This window comes from Arvicola amphibius, chromosome X (genome assembly GCF_903992535.2).
Source record: "Arvicola amphibius chromosome X, mArvAmp1.2, whole genome shotgun sequence".
NCBI lineage: Eukaryota > Metazoa > Chordata > Mammalia > Rodentia > Cricetidae > Arvicola > Arvicola amphibius.
The window spans coordinates 9,855,476-9,877,430 of NC_052065.1; the positions used below are offsets into that span (position 1 = coordinate 9,855,476).

Here is a 21,955-nt window from a genome sequence, read left to right on the forward strand (position 1 = left end):
TCCATGGCTTTCTGCTTTCTTGCAGCATTCAGAGCCAAGAAAGGGGTGGCACTGGGCTGGGCTGGACCCTCCCACTTGTCAATCATCAATCAAGAAAATGCCCCACAGATATGCCCACAGGCCACTCCGAAGGAGGCAATTCTTCAATTGACGTTCTCTCTTCCCAGTCGACTCTTGGGTGCCATCAAGTTCATAGTTAAAATGAACTACTAAGAGAAGGCTGGAATGTGGGAAAGAAATAGTAACACAAAGGAATGGAGGACATGCCACACCTTCCCTAACGTGACAGGCATGCTTGGAACTAGAGTAGATTGGAGGAATCATACAGGTCTGTTGTAAAACCTTTCACTTTACATGTAACTAATTAAGTCAATCATTGTTTTCACTCAAAAGAGAACATAAGCATGCAGAATCCGAGTGTCCATATGAATTCTAAAACTTTCTAAAGTCCTTTTAATATTGAGTGTATGCAAAATACAATACGCTATATTATTCTCATCTTTCTGTAACACAAATCTTTAAGTCTAAGAGACAAGAATGTCAACGTTTATAAAATGACAGAAAACCCTGAATTTTGGAAAGAACATTAATGGCCCTTAGGCCTACCAAAGGACACAATTAGGGTGACCATTTATTCTTATTTTCCCAGATCAATTTATGCCATATGTCTACTGGAATTTGTCTGTCTGTCAGGAATCTCAACTTGGATGTGAAATAATAAGGCCGCTTCGTGAATAGGACTCTAAACACAAATGCTGCCCATTGAGTAGTTCAGTGCATCATACAAATGCCTCAATGGTCCCTGGATTAGAGGGCTCCTTCAAGGAAAGAATGAGCAGAAACATTATATTCTTTATCTATGGAATGAAAACATTTTTCTAAACAGCAAGTGGCAATGAACTTGGTTATCAATTATCAATAAAAAAGGTATTTTCCCTAGTCTGGACCACCTAAATCTGCTGCATATGTATTCATTGGATTTATCACATGCTCAGTGTATGCAAAATACAATACGCTATATTATTCTCATCTTTCTGTAACACAAATGGCTCAGAGCCTCACATGAATTTACCCATGTTAATACAGCCTGCTGTGAAAGTCTGAGCAGAAACTTCTAATTCTACTTTTAGAAGAACGTAGAAGACTTTCAACACTCACTCATAATCATCCAGATTGTCCTCTTCTTCAGATGAACTTGACTCTGGGAATCCCCTTAAGAAGAGTCCAGAAACAACATGAATGTCAAACAGACAAGTCAACCAAGAAACAATCCAAGCTCCTGGTGCAGAAATAGCAAAACTCTTACTATTTTATCCACATATACAAAATTTTCTGCTAAGCGTCCTCTCTGCACTTGGGAAACGTATCAGCAAAATGGAAAGGCAAGTCATTCACAAACTGAGTCAATGCCTAGTGCAGTAAGAGAAGGGCTCTTTAACAAAAGTGGCGTCTAGGAACTCAGGGTATTTAGATTCTTTCACATGAAGAATCCTTCCAAGATGTCTACCGTATAAAGTCTGAAAAAGTTGGTGCTATGCCTGGAGAGATGGCTCAGAGATTAAGAGCACTTCCTACTCTTACAGAGGCTTTGGAAACCTAGTTTCTTTTTTAAAAATTTATTTATTATGTATACAATGTTCTGCCTGCATGTGTCCCTGCAGACAGAAGTTGGCACCAGATCTTATTACAGGTGGTTTTGAGCCACCATGTGGTTGCTGGGAATTGAACTCAGGACCTCTGGAAGAGCAGTCAATGCTCTTAACCACTGAGCCATCTCTCCAACCCCTTACAGAAGCTTTGGTTCAGTTTTCAGCACCCACGTGGTAGCTCACAGCTCCTTATAACTCCAATTCTAAGGGATCCAATGTCCTCGTCTGACCTTTGTAGACACTACACAAATAAGATGCACTTACATGCAGCCAAAACCCTCATACACATAAAAATAAAAAAGAAAATGGAATAATATTTTTAAATGTTAGCGATGTGCATGGAGCTATTCTTAGGGAAGAATCATTTATTCTGCATTGCTTTTTCTCTTGTTAGAGATGCCTGAGCCAGTGTACCATAGTACCAGAGTACATAATGAGTGATCAGTAGGAACAATCAGTATGAGGGCAACTGGAACCAACAATCCCTCAATGAGACCCACCTACAAAGTCAGAGGCAAACTACATGGACTTTTTTTTGGATTATATTTACTTTGCATATAAAGCCTCATTGCATACTTATTTCAAATTTGCTTCGTTTTCCTGTAAACAGAAGTAAAATTTGAGGATAAAGTAGTATCTAGACTGGATTTACCAGGACATCTTTGAGGTGTTGTGATATACAATATTTCTTTCCTCTTGGTGACTGCTGGCAGCATCTTCCTCACTGCAAACAAAGAGAGGTGCTTAATATGGTAAATGGGGAAGTCCCTGGAAAGCAGCCAGCTCTTCCACTGACCCTGCTGCAAAGGCTAGTTAACAGATCAGAACATCGGTAATTGCGGAGAGGTTGAGATACTGCAGGCCCAGCACCTAATTTTGATTTAGCTATCTCAGGTGTGTATGACCAAACATCCTTGTGACTGACAGGCAAACCTTTTGCAATGTATTTACTTAACCGATCACTGTAAAACTGAAATAAAATAAGAAGGACACGACCACTCCTGAAGTCTGGAGAAGATTTTCACTGTAGCTATAAGGGAGAAAGCAGGCAGAGGGAAGAGTCTGGGCTGAGCATGGCCGGCAGACGAAACCAGACCATGAGACAAGAGAGGGGGAAGAAGAGCAAGAGATGAGTGTCCACCCAAGAGAGGTGTACCCAAAAGTGACTGCTGGCTGCATTAAGTAAGAAAGAGAAGCTGGATGAAGGGAAGGGAAGTAGAAGCTTCTCGTTGGAAGGGAGAGATTTGGGATGGGGACCAGGATGAGAAGGGTTGGGAGGAGCCACAGGTACTGAGTGATATTGGGAGACTAGGCAGCAGCTGCTGTCTGCTTTGATGTGCTAATAGGCACCTCAGCCATTTGTTCATGGGATTTCTTTGAGACCTAATAACTACTAGCTTCCACGACCCTTAGAGCCAAATTGTCATTAGGTAATGTGAGAACCAAAGTTAAATGCTGGAGGCTATTTATGTTTTCTCTCCCCTAAACAACCTTCTTTGACCCACATACACCTGCAATGGATGTGCTTGATCACAGGAGGGAGGGAGGTATGTGGGCATAAATACATCAGAATGTATGCTTGCTCCTGATTGGATGTAGGTGGAAGCGGGGGAAGGGAGGAAAGGAGTAGGCAGGAAATACGTCAGGCTATATGCTCGCCCCTGATTGGAACTGATGGGAAATACAGTGGCCTTGTGGAGCTGGCTTTTTAAGGCTTTACAAGGTGTGAGTCGTGGCCATTTTCTGGGAACTGAGAGATGGACCTGGCCAGAGAGTCCATCAACCTGACCAGTATTTAATTAAAGTTTGCTTCAAATTTGGCTTTCAACTGTGGTAGTGGTCTTATTCTCCACTGGTGGGATTAATAGTAACATCTGAGGCTTGTAACAGAGGCACTCCCCTTTATTATATTTCCCCCATCTCTGATGCTTCCACCTATGCATTTGAAAAGCATTTTGCTTTATGATATTTTTTGTTCTGTGCCTAAAAAGAACCTCATGAGTCAGGTGTAGTGTTGCACACCTTTAATTCCAGATCTTGGGAGGCAGAGGCAGGTGGATCTCTGTGAGTTCGAGGCCAGCCTGGTCTACAGAGCAAGTTCCAGAACAGTCATGGCTGTTACACAGAGAAACCCTGTCTCAAAGAAACAACAACATAGCAAAACAAACAAATGAACAACACAACAAAACCCCCAAGAAAATTGCTGTGTCATTAGAACATTGAATTTGGAGTGACTTCAATTTGTGTTCCTGGGCCATTGGCACTCATATACGGTTCCAAAACAAATTTGTCTGTCCCGTGACAGTTGTGATTTCTTTTGTGTTGACAGTGCATTTATAAATGTACGATTAGCGAATGTTAAGTGACAGCGTGATTTGTTTGAGATAGGTCTTCACTATTTGACTTTGACATTTTGCTCCTTTCAGAACAAAGGAGAACTGCTAATGATGATCTTAAGGGCCCCACACAGCAGGAAACCTGGAGCAGGAGACCACCCGGCTTGGCTTGCGCTGCTTGTCTTGCACCTACACGAGCATTCTGTCCTTTACGTATGTTTAAGACTGTTATTTTCCTCTCTGTTGATTAGAGCTGAAAGTCTTGAACTTGTGATTCATCTGGAGACAGATGGAGCAGCAAGATTTGCATAGTCCTTTGGCACCCATTATTTTATCTCATTCGTTCTGGGTGTTAAGAGCATGAAGAAGGGTCTACCGCCTCCTAAAATCCAAGGGTTGCTTTGTCTGGGAATTTAGAACCCATTTCCTGTTTGCCTTCACAACCTACCTCTTTTTCTAAACTACAGTTCACAGGGACAAAGTGCTTTGGCTAGGAAACAGTCCTCTGGCTTTGTTTCAGGAAATGTCTAGAGAAGTCTAAATGCCCTCAAATTCTAAAATGCTTCCTCCCCACCTGCTCAACCAGCATTGCCCCAAGAAGAGCCTTTTGCCTTCCCCCTCTGTAAGAAACTCTCGTTGAAAAAGGCAAAGCTATTTAGCCATTTCCTTTGCTTTTATTGGTGTGTGTGTGTGTGTGTGTGTGTGTGTGTGTGTGAGAGAGAGAGAGAGAGAGAGAGAGAGAGAGAGAGAGAGAGAGAGAGAGAGAGATAGAAAGAGAGAGAGAACCAACTTGTGAGACCTGGGATTGAACTCGGAGCATCAGAGGTGACCTGACGGAACTCAAATGCTCAGGCACTGAGCATCTTGCCAGTCCAGATCTCTAAGAGCACTGGGCAGCAGTCGAACAAATGCAGCCCTTTCCTCAGTAATCAGGTATAGACACTGCACTTGGAAACTAGTTACATCCAAGAGTGAAAAGGACCGCGACGATATTTAAAGACATTTAAATCCAGTGGAATAGTACTTACGTTCTTTCAGGTTCCACATGACCCTGTGGCTGTATCATTGGTACAGTGAGGCACTTGCTTTAAGTAAAAATAATGAGTGTGAGAAGAGTCAAGGAATACGAGCACAAGAGGAGATAAACGACGAGTCAGAGAGATGCTCTGCATTTACTCTGCGTAGAGACAGACATCAGTAGCACTCTGCAGGGAAGCTGACATCTGTCAGAAAGACAGACAGTGAACAATGTGGTGGGAGCTGAAGTCTGAGGCAGCAAAGAAGGAAGGTTATTAGGATCCAGGAATTATGCTGGCCCCTGTCACCTGGCAGGATGCACCCTGGCGGTGCCCTGGTCAGCCCAGGGGCCTATGGCTGCTACCTCACTACATTGTCTGTATGCAGGTGCAAAAGGTCCCTTTAAGAGACACGCTCTGCCCAGCACTTGGGAGGCAGATGCAGGTGAGTTCAAGGTGATGCTCTGTGAGTTCAAGGCCAGCCTGGTCTACAAGAACTAGTTCCAAGACAGTTAGGACTGTTACATGGAGAAACCCTGTCTCGAAAAACAAAACAAAACCAACCAACCAACCAAACAAGCAAAAAACAAACAAACAAACAAAAAAAAAACAAAACAAAAAACAAAAAGACAAGCTCCACCCATTTCTGCTCTCTTTTTCTGCTGCTCTTCTGAAGAGGCAGTCTGGTTCTTTCATCTTCCTCTTTCTCTTCTTTTTCTCTGTATTAATCTTTCACTCTTCTACTCTTCCCTCTCTCCACTCTCTTTATCTTAATAAAACTCCCACGTAAGCTCTGCTCTGCCTGCATGGTGAGTCTGTCCCTCACTTGTTGTGGGCTCTCACCTGCCATGTGGCCCCTTGGTCCGCCAAGTTACCTCTCCCACAGGTTTACAACAGAAGGGATAACACTGTCTCTTCCTGCATGATCCTATTGCCATTCAGTTATTGAGTATCAAGTGTGGCACAGACCCCAAAGATACATTCACTTTTTATCAGTTTATATATTATTGCCTTCAATGTTCTTTCAGTTCCGAGTTTGGATAGCATCATTGGGTTGAAAACTTGAAAGGACTAAGTAAGCCCACCTGAAACTCACGCTTTTGTATAAGAGAGGCATTTTACAGATTCTGTGTTTAGCACTTGTAATGGTCTGTCCTGTCCCTTTGAGAGACAAACCCCACCCATTCCCTCCCCTGTCCACCAGATCTTCCTTCCTACCTATAGTCCGACTCCTCCCTCTGGGTCTCTCTCCCAAAGAGGTAGCTGCTGCGTGGCTCCTCTCCTCTCCCTGCCCCCCCTCTGTCTCTGTCTCTGTCTCTCTCTCTCTCTATCTCTCTCTGTATCTCTTTGTATCTCTGTCTCTGTCTCTCTCTCTGTATCTCTCTCTCTGTCTTTCTGCTCTCTTCCCCCATCTCCCCTTCTCCCCGTTTCCCTTACCCCTCCATAACCCACTAAATAAATACCTACTTCCTCTGCATGGTGTGCCTACCTATCTCAGTCTCTCACCAACCATGCAGATCCATGCCTAGGAACTGCTGGCCACTCAGGGGCTCCCTGCCTGGGACCTAGCTGCCTTCGGGGCCCACCATGGTCTCATGCCCACTGCCTGCCACCACTCTGGAACCTGCAGCATGTTCTCAGGATCTGCTGCCTGCTGCCTTCAACCACTAAGGGACCTGTGATATGGTCTCATGGCCCACTGCCCACTACCACCACTTGGGGACCTGCAGCATTTCTGCCACTGTACCCCTTGGGGAACCTGCAGCATTTTATTTAAACTATTACATTGGTGTCACCTGAGATGCAGAAGGCTCTCCTGTCCCTCTCCTAGGGTCAGGATCCAGAACCGTGTATTTTTTTTCCACATTAACCACATGTTCCATCTGCCTGAACACTGACCTCTATGCACACTAGCAACTTCAGTGGTGAGTTCTCCCCTTCCAGCCCCCAAACACAGCCTTCATGGCTGTGGTTGAGCCCTTTGCTGCATTCCATAGCTATAAAACATGATCAGATGACCTAGGGTCAGTCTTCCCATGCTAGCACTGCACACACTGTGCGATGCATTCAGCTAGGTGCCCAGGGGCCCAGGGGCACTCGAATTTTTCTTTCTTCTTTCTTTTTCTTTTCTTTTCTTTGGACCTCTCATCAGTTGTTCCCACTATGAGAGACCATTCAGAGCAGCCTCCTGCCTCTCTGGCTTCCTTGTTGCCTGGAATGGAGTCAGTCAGGCTTTACCACCCCGCCTGTAGAGAGATGTCCTTCTATAGGCCCTGCTGTGTTTGTTCACTGTTTTCACAGGTTTTCATACTTTCAGCTATGGTATAAACCCTCATTCTTCCAGTGTCTCAACAGCTCCATTTTTCCTCACACTGTCTCTACCATCGCTACTGCTGCCAACAAGTTTGGTCGGATCCATGAGGCAGCTGTTTTCAATTTCAGTCTTTTATTCCTTGCTGCAGCTTGTAGCCTGGCAGCTCAGCAACAGAGTGGATCACACTTCTAGGTCTCTCTTTCATACAACATGTGGCTGCTGCCATTTTGACTGAGGTCAGGTGACCTTACCACCATTTTAACTGAGGTCAGGTGACTTCACCACCATCTTAACTGAGAGCCAGGTCAGGTGACTAAGTCCCACCATCTTTACTGAGGTATTCCCTGCCTGGTTCCTCAGTATTAACTCTGTTACATAGGTGACCTTACCACCACCATTTTGACTGACATCGGGTGATCTTACCGCCATCTTAACTGAGGTCAGGTGGCTAAGTCCCACCATCTTCACTGAGGTATTCCCTGCCTGGTTGCCTGGTGTTGACTCTGTTACATGTGTTTTGTGCAGTGGCATGCCTTTGGTAGTGCCCACCAAGAGCACACCCACTTTGCCCAATTCCTGTTCACTCTGTGTGTGTGTGCATGTACATACATGCAACTTAAATGCACCTATGTTTACTGTTAAATGTTATAATTGTCTGTTCATTGTATCTCATTCCAGACTACAAAGCAATAAGTCTCATGTTTTAAATTGGTATGTACTTTTAAGTCTTTTAATCCAACCCTGCTTTTTCTGTTAAGTTGAGAGCCAGTACAGTCAAACTCAGACCCAGCTCTCCAGGCAGATTCTATACTGTAGTTATAACTCATCTATACCCAGTAAACAGCCCTCAAATCAGAAATCTGGGGAATATGACATTTAGATATTTAATTATTAAAAGACTTTTCATAACAAAAAGAGACAGTTGGCTCCTAGCAGCAGCAAACTATTTCCTCCAAAGAAGACAGAAGACAAATGGGCACAAAACAACGTCCATCTGCAACTCACTTCAACTACCAAACACTGACCACTGGGAAAAACTGCCTTTCATCTAAACTAAAGATCACCAGACAGTGGACAGGATCTCTGGAATCGACAGCCTATCTGCTCAGGTCAAGGTAGGCTTGTCTTCCTACAGATTTCTTAGCCCAAAGAATCTTCTGGAGTCTGGCAAGCCCTGTGATAAAGAGCAAAAGGCAAATATGACCCTCAGCGACCATGGAAGACCCTGAGGAGTAGCTCTAGGTGCCAAACAAGTAAGTTCTCTGTCATTTTTTAATCAATAACTCCTCAAGTAAAATTTTATCCTTTTCAAAGATCTCTGATGCAGTTTGACAACTGAGAGGTTTTTCAGTTTAAAAGGACAACTTCACCAGACAAATTTCAATAAAACACAAATACAAGTTATTAAGGTGTGTACCTACAAGTTATAAAGATATGAGGACAAATACAAGCTATCAAATTTCTCTCTCATGCTGTCTTTCATAGTCTTAAAAATATTTTCATTCTGATATAAATATGCTACTGTTTAAAACGTATGTTTTCATAAACCCAAGAATTCTTGTGAGTTCCATGGAGCTGAATTGAAGGATCCACCTTAAACAGGTCAGATACACCCCTCTCAATTCCCTGGTCCTAAATATTTTTTTTTCTAAACTTAACTTTGTCCTCTGTTCTGCCACTACCTTAAATGGGTGTAAGAGACACCAGACATTTTTATACCACAAACACCGGACAGGAGAAAAGAGACCAACTATGACAGAATGTGACCAGCACTCAGCTTTCTCAGGTTCCGCCCCAAGACGGTGTCCACAAATAAGCCAGAAGCAGTCTTGAGAATCCGTGGCCCCAATTCCTTTAACCTGTTGTGCCTAACCTCCCACCTTTTTATTATAAAAGAGGGATGGGAATGTAATGGTCTGTCCTGTCCCTTTAAGGGACAAGCCCCACCTATTCCCTTCCCTGTCCACCACGGAGGCAGGCAGATCTTCCTTCCTGCCTATAGCTGACCCCTCTCTTTCTGTCTGTGTCTTAAAGAGATAGCTGCTGCAGTAACTTCTCCCCCTTCCTCCCCCATCTCCCCTTCTTCCATTTTCCCTTACCCCTCCTTAACCCACTTAATAAATACCCATTTTCTTCACATGGGATGTCTATCCATCTGTCTCTCACCCTCCAGGGCTGCAGTTCCTAGTGGGATTGGCTGCCCCGCTGAGGTCTCTTACCCACCACATGGCTCCCTGCATGGTTCCCTGCTGCCTTTGTGGCCCACTGTGGTCTCATGGCCCATTGCCTACTGCTGCCACTCAGGGACTTGTTTCTGCCACTGCACCTCCTTGGTGAACAGCACCATTTTTACTTAAACCATAAGATCATTGTCTAGTTATTTGGGGGAAAGTAGAAGCAAGAAGGGGAAGTACTTAGGTGGAAGCCCTACCAGCATCATTATATACCCCAAAAGTCTGGGATGTTTAGAATTTCCAGCTTGGAGCCCCAGACCCTGCCCTCAGCACCTTGAGAGCTGCCCAAATCCCACCCTCAATACATCAAGCAGTGGCCCCTCCCCTGGAGCTGCTCTCCTCAAACTCCACCCCTGAAAAAGCCTGCCAAAAGTTAGTCTCTCCTTAGGGCTGCTCAAGACCACACCTAGAGGCTATATAAGACCTGGTCGCCATATTTGTCACAAGATACCTCTCTCGTTCTCCTGAGGGTCATTCAGGAGTGCTTTACTCTGTTCATTAAACCTAGATTTATTAATTCAATTTGATTGGCTTATTACATCAGTGGAAACAGAATAACCAGGGATTCAAAACTTATCATCAAGGACTAAAATGACAAGGAGCATTAGATAGGAAAATTGAAATCTATATTTTCCTCTCCAGAGGGGCCGCTTGCTTCCCCCCTACTTTTAAGATTTATTTATTTATAGAACTCTATCAGCATGTACAACATTATGCCAGAAGAAGGCATCTGAACCCACCATAGATGGTTGTGAGCCACCACATGGTTGCTAAGAACTCAGGGCCTCTGGAAGAGCAGCCAGTGCTCTTAACCCCTGAGCCATCTCTCCAGACCTCAGCTTCCACTCTTCCAGCTAAAGTACTGAATATTTTTGAAGATAGACCACCCTAGTAAAGCTAAGCCCTGTGCTGCCAGCTTTGAGGCTGTGGTCCCAGAATGTGAGGCAATGTCTATTCTATACTCTGAGCAGTTAACGTAAAGGCTTAACTTTACCTTTTCAGTTTTCTTACTTGCCACCAGTCAGGGCAGTCTTCCCTTGGAATATAGCGTATGTTGAGGGTTGCCTGGGAGCCATAACTTTTCTTTGAGTGGCTGTCATGTTGGGCCGGAGTGGCACTTGAGGATGACGCATCCATTTTGAGAACAGGAACTGCCCGAGGAATCTTCAGCTTTGGAGGACAAGAGATTTTTTTTAGCTCAAAAGGAGGTGCAGATCCATGAACAAAATATATCAGTTCCTACACAAAAGAGGAAGGATGGAAGAAAAGAAAGGGGAGAGGGATGGAAACAATGCTAAGCATCGACAAGGATGCAAAACAACTATTAACGCATGCTTTCGCTGGCTGGAAACTCATTTGCGGAACGTTGTAAGGCTGGGTGTCTATAGCCGATAGCCCAGCAGTTATATGCTATATACCCAGCAGTGAAAACCAAAGATGGGCAAAATAATGATCACAGTAGAATCGTCAGGATTTGATAAAATCAGAAACTGCCAAAATACTTATCAAGTTGATAAAATAGTAAATATATTGTTGCTGCAGTGGGCTGAGAACTGATTCCCCAGATGGTCATGTCCTGACTCACAGGATCTGTGACTATTTTCCATGGTGAAAGGGACTGCTGATTGTGACTGAGTCAAGGTGCTGGAGATGGGGAGATTATTCTGGGAGACAGAGATGGGCCTGCTATAATCAGAAGTGTCAGGGATTAGCTAGAGCCTGTGAGCGTGCGAGCAGGGGTAAAGCAGAGAAGCCGCTGCCCCCCGCCCCCCAAACACACACACCGGTGCTGAAGATGAAGGAAGGAAACCATTGAAAATGGTGGCCTTCAGAAGCTAGGCAAGGACCCTCCCCAATAAAGCCTCCAGAAGAAACAACTGACGAGACATATTTCAGGCTGTTGAGCTTCAGAACTATGAGACAATAACTCAATAAACCATAATGCCTTAAGCCACTGAATTGGTGGTAATCTGTTAGAGCAACAATAAGAGAATAGTTCAGTAGTATAATCACGTGATAGAGTTCTATAAGCAATGATAATAAAGTGTAACCACTATTTACAAATTAAGACTTCCATAAACTGAACCAAAAAAAGACAGGCAAGTGACTGTGCAATCTCTCTCTCTCTCTCTCTCTCTCTCTCTCTCTCTCTCTCTCTCTCTCTCTCTCTCTCTCTGCATGTGTGTGTGTGCGCGTGTGTGTAAATCAAGCGAACGATCAATGAGGTTGAATATCTGGCTAGCAATTGCTCTTGGCTGATGCACTAACTGAAATGAAACCTGAGTACCCCTGGCATTTCCTGATGTTCCCTTTCTTAATCTGAATGTGTTTTATGCAGATTGGTTCAGATTCTGGAAATTTACAAGCTGAGCATATTTGTGTGCTTTTCTTAGTGTACATTATATGTCATTAAAAATCCATTTTGTGTGTATGAACTCTAAATTTGCTTTCTTTATCTCGCATTCTATTTTCCTCTTCTTTGTTTCAGGGATAAAATTTACTTGGAGTTGAAGATGTACTATCCTAGAACTCATTGTTATGAAGGATCCCATTGCTGATAAATTCAAAGATGGGTTCTCTCCAAAGATAAACACATTATAAAATTCCTCAAATGCAATCTGAGCGGAATCACAAAATGGCTGTTTTTCCCCCACCCCACACACAATTCAGAAATAAACTCTCTACTTGAGTACTGCGGTCAAACACACACACACACACACACACACACACACACACACACACACACACACACACGCACGCACAGGCAGGGGAGAGGGAGGAGAGGGAGAGGAGGATGTAGAGGAGGATATTCCTATTCCTTTCATGATACTCTGTTTGATCTTTGGTTAATTTGAGCAGCTTATACTCAAAACCAGCCTTGGACTCCATGAAGATTGTAGAGTGCAGAAAGAACCAGAGGGGCTGGGGAGGACCGCTGCCAAGCCATGTCTTCCGGACATGCTATGGCTGTGGCAGTCGGGAACTCCCCAGCAGCTGGGGCTGCCTGCAGAGGACCCACCCAAGACAAGGTGGTCAATATTCCGGCATGGAGGAGGGGCTCACAAGGCCTCACCCCTAGCAGAGGAGCTGTTGGCAGTTGACGGCTACTGAAAGACAGTCAGTTTTCCTCAGGAGTGTGGCCCTGGTAGGTGGAGCATACTCCAGTGCGTGACTCCCACACTCACGAGTATATGGGCTGCACGAATTGAGCTGTGTGTGTTATAAAAAAAAAAAAGAAGAAGAAGAGGACATGAAACTGTGGAGAGGATGTGCCGTTGGGGGTCCAGGAGGGAGTAGAGGGTAGATCTAATCAAAACATGTTGACATATGTACGGAATGGTCAATAGAATGAATACACTATATAAAAGGACTTGGAACCCTTGGGCCATTGAGTTGTTTGTTGATTTTCCACACATTTTCCATAAAACTCCCTTGCAAGAGGTAACATTTGATGGTTTCTAGTTCCTAATTTGCTCTACTACTTAGCTTCCACTCCAGCCAAAGACTTAGGAGTTTCAAGCAGCAGGCCTGCAGCAAGTACCCAAGCCCAAACAGCAATGTTTCTGAATACAAAGTAAAAGCCCAAACAGTCCTACCTAGTTCCTAGGTATGAGTGCTACGTGTTTGGTGGGGCTAAGGTTATGGAATTATTCTTTTGCAGTTCTAGAGGTCAGAAGTCCCAATTCAAAGCTCCATCCTGGCCATACTCTCTCCGAAGGTTCTAGGAGAGGCAGAGCTTAGCTGTCGAGGTTTTGGTGGTAACAGATGTTCCTTGGCTTGGGTATTATAACTCCAGCGTCTGCATAGGTCTTTATACTGCCATCTCATCTACGTGTCTAGCTTCTGTGTCCCCTCTTCTTACAAAAGCACCAGTCTTCAGCCTTATGGCCCACTCTCGCCCTGCAAGATCTCATCCTGACCTTTAAGTATAAATTATGTCAGCAAATATCTTTTTTAAAAAACAAATAATGTTACATTTTGAAGTTCTGTATGGACATGAAATTGGGCAATGCTACCAACAGAATTTTTTTTTTAAAAAAAAAGAGTTATTTTTGTCAGTTGTATTGGTTCAGGAAAATGGTATAGGTTTTTTCTCAGAAGGAGAAAAATAATCAGAACTTAAACTACGCCATAGACCTGAAAGACCTATTTAAGATAATGTCCTAGGGAACCCAGAGGCCACTTAAAATACCTCCTAGCATGTGAAGAGGCTGCCACCTGCATGGGAATCCTAAGGTGGAAGGCTGTGGCTATCAACAGAAGAAGGGGGGAGGCAAATTGCATATATTTTAATGATCCAGGGCTGTCTAATTTTGTTTGTTTTCCTATAGAAAGGCTCCACTCCCGGGGAACAGTTGTCTAGAAACCATCTTGAACTCTCCTGACAAAATTGGAAGCATGGTGGCGGGGGTTAGAAGGAAGGGGAGAAGGGGAAAAGAAAGGGAAAAGGGAAGGGTTGAGGAGAACTTGAAGGAGTGGGATAGTCAAGTTGGATGAAGGGCAGATATGAGAGCAAGGAAAGAGATATCTTGATTGAGGGAGCCATTATGGGGCTAGCAAGAAACCTGGCTCTAGAAAAATTCCCAGGAATCCACAAGGATGACTCCAGCTAAGACCCCAAGCAATAGAGGACAGGGTGCCCGAACTGGCCTTGCCCTGTAGTCAGACTGATGACTGTCTTAAATATCACCATAGAACCTTCATCCCCACAACAGATGAAACAGAGGCAGAGACCCACATCAGAGCACTGGACTGAGCTCCCAAGGTCCAGTTGAAGAGTAGACGGAATGAGAATATGAGCAAAGAGGTCAAGACCATGAAGGGCTCATCCACTGAAACAGTTTACCAGAGCTAATGGGAGCTCACCAACTCCAATGGGATTGGGAGGGAACAAGCATAGGACCAGACTAGTCCCTCTGAATGTGGTTGACAGTTGTATGGCTGGGGCATACTGAGGGGCCACTGGCAGTGGCACTGGGATTTGTCTCTACTGCATGAACTGGATTTTTGGGATCCTATTCTCTTTGGATGGATACCTTGCTCGGCCTGGATATAGTGGGGGGGGCTTGAACTTTTCACAGGGCAAGGTGCCTTGCCTTGTCTTAGGTGGGGTGGGAGGATGTATAGAGGGAATGGGAGAAGGAGAGGGAGTGGGAATTTGGATTGGCATTTTAAAAATATTTAATTAATAATGAATTTTTAAAAAGAAACCATCTCGAAGGGACTCTGTCTAAAATAGATGGAATACCCCAATATAAGGCTTGGGGATGACAAATGTAAGGACCGCGTACCAAGACATCTTTCCAGTCATAAAATTCGATTTCGATCTGCCCTCTCAGCAGAAGATTGACACAATTCTTTCATAAGATAGAGAAATTGGGGGAAACTCATGCGGCTGGCTTCACTACCGAATCATAATAGTAGAGCCATGCAAGAATATTTCTTTTTCATTGTCGTCGCTACTTGGCTTAAGCCTGAAAGGGTCAGAAGGCTCAGAGGTTCCATGATCCCTGCTCCAAAGCAGGCTGCTGGTAAATACAGACCAGAGCAAGGTAAAAGTAAGAAGTTGTAACTTAGAATACGGTAGCTATAGCAACAGATGGAGGCATATGCTGGATGCTTTTCTATTGTTGATTTTGTTTTTCAAGTCAGAGTCTCACTATGTAGCTCTAGCCATCCTGAAACTCGTTATGCAGACCAGGCTGCCTTTGAACTCACAAAGATTCTCCTCCTTCTGCCTCCTGAGCACTGGGATTAAAGGCATGTGCCACTATGCCCAGTTTTCTTTGGAGGCTGTTCTAGTGACCAGTAATTGGGGAGATTTTTATCATATGACAATGACTGGTAAACTATGAAGTCTGTCAAAGAATGCATTTGGAGGCAGTGAAGTTGCATTAAATGGTCGGGGAGAATAACGGAGGGAATGAATTGTGTTGTTTAATGCTGTGTTCCATAGACTCGCATTCCATCACCAGGATACTTTCACAAGGTAGCTTTGTCCATGTTTGCAAGAAAAGAAACACCGTCTGTTTTAAGAGATGTCATCGTCAAGATTTGTTTCACACGCAATTTTGGTGGCTACTTACGGGTTTACAGGCTAGGAAAAGACATAGTAGTCAATAAATAATGAAATAGTAGAATGGCTTTATGTTTGAACACATTATTTAATAGTAGCTATAGATATAAGTGATAGCTCATAGTTTTTTCTCTCTCTGCTAAGAAGTTTGTATGAAGTCCACATTTTCCAGTCTTGAATCTGGCAACTGTCGGCTTGTTAACTATATCCTGTTTGCAAAACGTTTTTCAGACTATTGACTTAGCACAGAGATTAATTGCACACCTGTTGAAATGTGGTCCCTGAATGGAGCGGTGTGAGGAAATTTCTGAGAGCTTCGGTGATAACGCCAAGGAAATGAGGCAGGAGTCTTGGAACCTCTGCTTCCTAAAACGAGGGTTGTTCTTGGCATGTGCTTTTGTGCCCCTCCCAGGTGTAAGAAGTAGAAGTGGGTTTATTTCAGATTACCCAACGTCTTACTTTTGTTCTTCAAAGACATTTCCAAGCAGGAGTTGTCCCTGTGACTCTATACAGCTTAAACTCATGTGGCCTTTGCTCATTTGACCTTGTTTAACTGTCAGAATACCCCTCAGAGTATACATTGTCTGGTGCTGTGAGTACATTTGCTGGTTGCACGAGACTTTAGTCTGCCTCAGTTTAAGGTCCCCACTTCCCAGGTTCCCACTGCCAATTAGAGTGGCAACTCATACCCATGGATGTTGTTCATTTATTGCTACACTTTACACAATTACTAGGAAATGGAGTAAGCATAGGTTCCCACCAACAGATGAATAGATAAAAAGTGTGATCCATATACACAATGGAATTTTATTTAGCTGGAAAGAAAACCAGAATCATGACACTTGCAGGGGAAATAGATGGGAACTGGGAACCATTATGCTAAGTCAAATAAGCCAGACCCAGAAAAGCCAATACCACAGCCTAAATTTAGAAGTGTGTGTGTGTGTGTGTGTGTGTGTGTGTGTGTGTGCAGATCATAAAACTAAAACAGCTGGGTGGTGGTTGTGCATGCCTTTAATCTCAGCACTTGGGATGCAGAGGTAGGCTGATCTCTGTGAGTTCGAGGCCAGCCTAGTCTACAGAGTTAGTTCCAGGACAGGCTCTATAACTACACAGAGAAACCCTGTCTTGAAAAAAAAACAAAATACATACATACATAAATAAATAAAAATAGAACAAGGATGATAAAGGGGGAGGGAGAAAACAAAGGGAAAATGAGAGGGTAATGGAATATATTGGACATATTGCAGAATGTGAAAAGGAACCAGCATGGGAGAAGAGAGAGGATGAATTAGAACAAAATAGAAACATGCATATGTACAAATATTCCCAAACTTTGTATGTCAACTTAGAAAATAATTGAAATGTGGACTTACTATCCTCTCTGGGAAAGTAGGGGCTCTGTGTTTCTCCTCACTAATTGCAATGTGCAGATCAGCATCTGAAAAGTAAAAGCAAATAAAGGAAAACACCCGACACTGGGAATCAAAACAATGAACCAGTTCACAGGACCAATGAACCAGAGCAACTGAATTCGTGTCTAGGTCAATTCAAATGGTATTCTTCCACCACCAGCAACTGACACACTGCAATGCCTGGATGGAAAGTTCAAGTTCCTGGAAATCCTAGCCGCAATAAACCCCTCATTTCTTCAAGTTTTCAAGAAATCAACACACCCGTACAGAGCGGCCAATCACTTTAAATAAATCTTACAATGAAAGCCATCGTCATGCTGACATATGTGATAATTAAAACTGGTACTTAAATTGTATCTTTTTGCCATTTATTTGAAAATCAGGGTTGCTTCATGATTTTTTTGTTATTTATAAGAAGAAAGAACTGAACCCTCCCTCCCTCCCTCCCTCCCTCCCTCCCTCCCTCCCTCTATCTCTCTCTCTCTCTCTCTCTCTCTCTCTCTCTCTCTTTCGCGCGTGCGTGCGTGCGTGTGTGTGTGTGTGTGTGTGTGTGTGTGTGTGTGTGTGTGTGTGTATGTTTGAAACAGGGTTTCAGGATGAGGAGTAGTCTTAAACTTTACCAGCAAGTGGGGTAAGACCCGGTGTCCACCAAAACATTTGTCTTTCATTCAGAAGTCAATAAACCCAAAGAATAAATAGAAACCACAGCATAATAATGTATTCTTCTGGCCAGTCTCAAACTATGATCTTCTTGTCTCAGACTCTTGAGCATCAGGATTGCAAATATACACTACCATGCCTGCCTTTGATTAAAAACAAAATAAAGTACACAAAAACTTCCCTTTCCTTTATTTTTTGTTTTATATATGGGTAAGTTTTGCTTGGATGTATGTGTACCACATGCATGCAGTGCCCATGCAGGCCAGAAGAGGGCACCAGATCTGTTGGGACTAGAGCTCCAGGCTGCTGTGAAGCACAGTGTGGGTGCTGGGCATCAAACCCAGCCCCTCCCTGGAAGAACAGCTGTTGCCCTTAACCACTGAGTCACCTCTCCAGCCGCTCATTTTCTTATCAAATGGGAAAGCTAGTTGTTTGATTCATGGTATGCTCAGCACATTCTACTTCTGAGGAGTTTGCTTTAAACTAGAAGCATTATCAGGGGTATTAATGGCTCATTACTTGTTCCATGTTTTTAATTTTTTGTTAAATTGTTTCATAAGGTACATATTGCTCATAATCTTTCCCCTTCCCCGACTCCTCCCAGACTCTCTCCACCTCCATATCCATCCATGTTTATGCTCTTTTTCTCACTCCTTGTTTGTTGTGGTTTCAATTTTAAAAACATTTCTCATGAAATAAAAAAGGCATCTATTAATATTGAGGGAGAATGATTCAACTGTACAATAATAACACAAGCATCTAGAACTTCCCAGGATAGGAACAAGTGGAGAACCACCATAAACGGGCTGCCTATGCATGCATGCTTAGCAAGGCCTGGTCATAAATGATGATGATGATGATGATGATGATGATGATGAAGTATAACTTAAGTTATACTTCATTTTCAGCATGGCATCCGCAAAGCTGTATTACTATGATGTCAACCAATATGGTATATTTTGTTTCTGAAAAACTAATCTAGTATTGGGCAGGCTTGACCTAGTGGCCCCCCCAACACACACCCAAGGTCCAGAGCAACAGGGAGCCTCACTTACATGCTTCCCAGAGAGTGCATCCTGGGGCTGCTTTGCAACTCTGCTGGCAGCACAGGAACTTCCCGTCCACGAAGAAGCCACTGTGGTACTTGATCAGCAGGTGGGGGTTGCCCCGTATCTCTGAAGGGCAGATAGGAAGGATACAAGACATAAGAAGACGTTGGCCCAAGAGATGCAATGCAGCAAGTAAATACTATAACTGCAGTACAATGACGGTCTCATTTACCAGCAAGTGAGGTAAGACCCAGTGACCACCAAAGCAGTTGTCTTTCATTCAGAAGTCAATAAACCCAAAGAATAAATAGAAACCACAGCATAATAATGTATTCTTCTGGCATGAAAGAGTTAGGAAAATGCATACGCTGGCCAACTTGCCATTAAGATTTTATAAACACGTCTGTCAAGGTCCTGAATGGCTTACAATGCCTGGTGTTCTTTGGTGGCAGAAGTAGGCTGGGTGGTAGGACTAGATCTTAGGAAAAAGGACTTCTGACTTCCTATGGGTTTTCATTCGGAAAGGTTTCAAAGGTACAGTAAGAACTGTGCAACAAATCCTCCTTCCGCCCTTTCCTTAGATCTGCCAATGATAACTATATTTTTTTGCTGCTTCTTTCTCTTCATTACACACATTATTATTGTTCTAAAAATTTGTCATTATTATTCACTTAATAATTCAGAGTCAACAGCACATATATGGCTTGAATAATGTTATGCATAAATATTTTCCTACACAGTTTCTATTACCAAGGGTATTTATGCTATTACTTAACTATAAAGCAAATTGTCAGATTCTGGAAATTGTATATATATATATATATATATATATATATATATATATATATCATATTTGATTTTCTCCAATTGTTCCAATAATATTCTTAAAATGACTTATTCTTTCATTTAGTTGTCTTTGACCTGGAATCGTTTCTCATCTTTTCTTGGTCTTTCATGATTTTGACATCCTTAGTCTAAGGAATAAATCATTTGAGGGGGTGGAAAGCTGTCTATTTTTTTTGAGACAAGGTCTCATGTATACAAATCTAGTCTTGTCTCACCATGTAGCCAAAGCTCACACTGAACTCTTGATTCTCCCGCCTCCATCTCCCAAGTGCTGGGACTACAGGACTCTGCCACCACACCTAGCTAGGATGTGTGTGTATTAGAAAAGAGGAGTTAAGGGTGCACTTTGGTGGTAGAGCTCCTGCCTAGCATGCACCAAGTTCCAGGCTCCACCTCCAGCACTCAAAAAACAAACCACGAGAATAAGGCAATGTCAATCAAAACAAATTAAATTAGAATCTTGGAATACAGTACTGTATCTATGAGAAATAAGCATCTTTTGCAATATAGCTCCGAACCCTCCGAGGATTTAGTAGAGAAGAGTTCAAGAAGCATCTTTAGATGGGGAGGGCTGGTTCTGTGTGTCACCTCAACTCTTCCTTCTTGATTTTATGCTCATCTAGAAAATTCCTAACTTTGAACCCAGACAGTCCTAGTCCTCCTTTATCAACCCAACTTAAGGAATAATAATAATTTGTACTGGGTCACTAGAGAGGTATAAGGTAATATACATAAATATATAAGATAATATCCATAAATCGCCTCAGATGGTTCAGCGAAAAGTGGGTTTCAGTAGGCATTCATTTTATACAGCTCAGTTCAGTTTAGCTGAAAATGCCAGAACCAAGAACAACTTTACTGGTGAGCATTAAAGGTAATTATTATAGAATGAGTTGATTATAAAATGTTCATTTCTGAGTTTAGGCCCAAATGACCATTGGAATTCCCCAGGCATATTGCAAGCTTTCTTGCTGTCTACACTCTTTCTCTTTAATGTGTTTCCAACTCAAAGGGTTTAGTTTCCTGAGTAACTCATCCTCCAACCAAGTCCTAAAATCCACATTGCAACAATCCCGATACTTAATGATGACATTAAAAAATTGTAGGTGACTTTATGTACTTTTCCACACATGCATCAGTTAGTCTACATACTACTCCTGAGGGCTGCTGTTCTTGCTATCATGACTCTTACAGAGTTAAATGGACTGATATAGTTTAAATTGGTGAAAGTTCGTAAGGGGAAATATTTAAGTGAGAGAACCTAAGTCTTCCCACAGCAAGTAAGTTTGTGTTAACTTGATGACAATCTCACCCTCCTTGTCTATCCTCCAGCACTGAGACTGGAAAAAACAAACACAGATAACTGTTTTTCAATGTCTATTGTACATAGAGATAGATATGAGCCCTACTTCTGAGAAATGTAGCATGAATGGAAGTTTTCAGCAGGGGGCTTCTAAAATAGCTTAGAACCTTTCAGTTACCTGTAAGAATGGTAAAAGAGAAAGCTAGAAGGAATCTGTGTCCTTGACATCCTCGAATGGTTGCCTAATCCCAAGACTGCCTGCCTCCCACTCCCTGGGAGAGAGAAAGCACAAACAGATCTGTTCCAGTGGTTGCTTGATGTCTTTTCTCCTCCAGTACATAGCACTGCTAACAGGCACATGCTTTCTGCTGTGCAGACAGCGGCACCAGGAATGGAGACACAACAGCTTCACGAGGACCAAGATGTATTCCTGCTTGTCTCTTCCTTCTCCTCTTCCATCCATAAGTCACCATGTGTGTCACTCCAAAGTGTGAACACCACATAGAGTTCCAGAAGGACCCACAAATGGACACCCAGGGGTTCCACAAGAGCTGAATATAGGGAGTATCTATATGACAGCTGAGTCCTAGGCAGTTTACCCAAAGATGGCTGGTTGGGAAGAAAACCTTAGGGCTCCCCTGGAAGTGTCATTATAACCACAATGGCTGATGTTTAAGAGGATATTTTAATGTTTTTTAGAGTCACTCATACATGTAATTGCTATAGGAGAAAGGAAATATGCTCCTCATTTTACAGGTCAGGAAAGCCCAGATGTGTTACATAAAATAGATGACAGCCAGGTTTGCCTGGCTCTGGCCGAGGTACCCGTCTCACTTCATTGAGATGATGGTGGGTAATGAGGGAAGCATCTCTCCTTAATGACCACTTCACCACTCCACAAAACAGATTGCTAAGTCTTTTCACATAAAGGGAAAACGAGGACCTACGTGTGGGAAAGGATGTGTTTGCATCGATGTGAGCTGGGTGTGTGCAATCTGAGGTGTACTGAGATACTGCCATAATCTAAAATAGAAGCATAAATTATAAAAAGAAAAGC

The 21,955-nt window shown here is 43.1% G+C and overlaps 1 protein-coding gene across 1 annotated transcript in view; it reads right to left on the reverse strand.

The window, feature by feature from the left end:
* The window catches only part of Bmx (BMX non-receptor tyrosine kinase), a 65,510-nt gene that overhangs the window by 28,422 nt on the left and 15,133 nt on the right, over nt 1-21,955 (reverse strand). The window contains exons 5-9 of the mRNA XM_038316558.1: nt 18,756-18,875; nt 17,002-17,066; nt 10,544-10,719; nt 2,302-2,373; nt 1,159-1,212 (exon numbers count right to left, since the gene is read on the reverse strand). Coding sequence (XP_038172486.1) covers nt 1,159-1,212; nt 2,302-2,373; nt 10,544-10,719; nt 17,002-17,066; nt 18,756-18,875 — 487 coding nt within the window. The remainder of the gene's footprint in view (nt 1-1,158; nt 1,213-2,301; nt 2,374-10,543; nt 10,720-17,001; nt 17,067-18,755; nt 18,876-21,955) is intronic.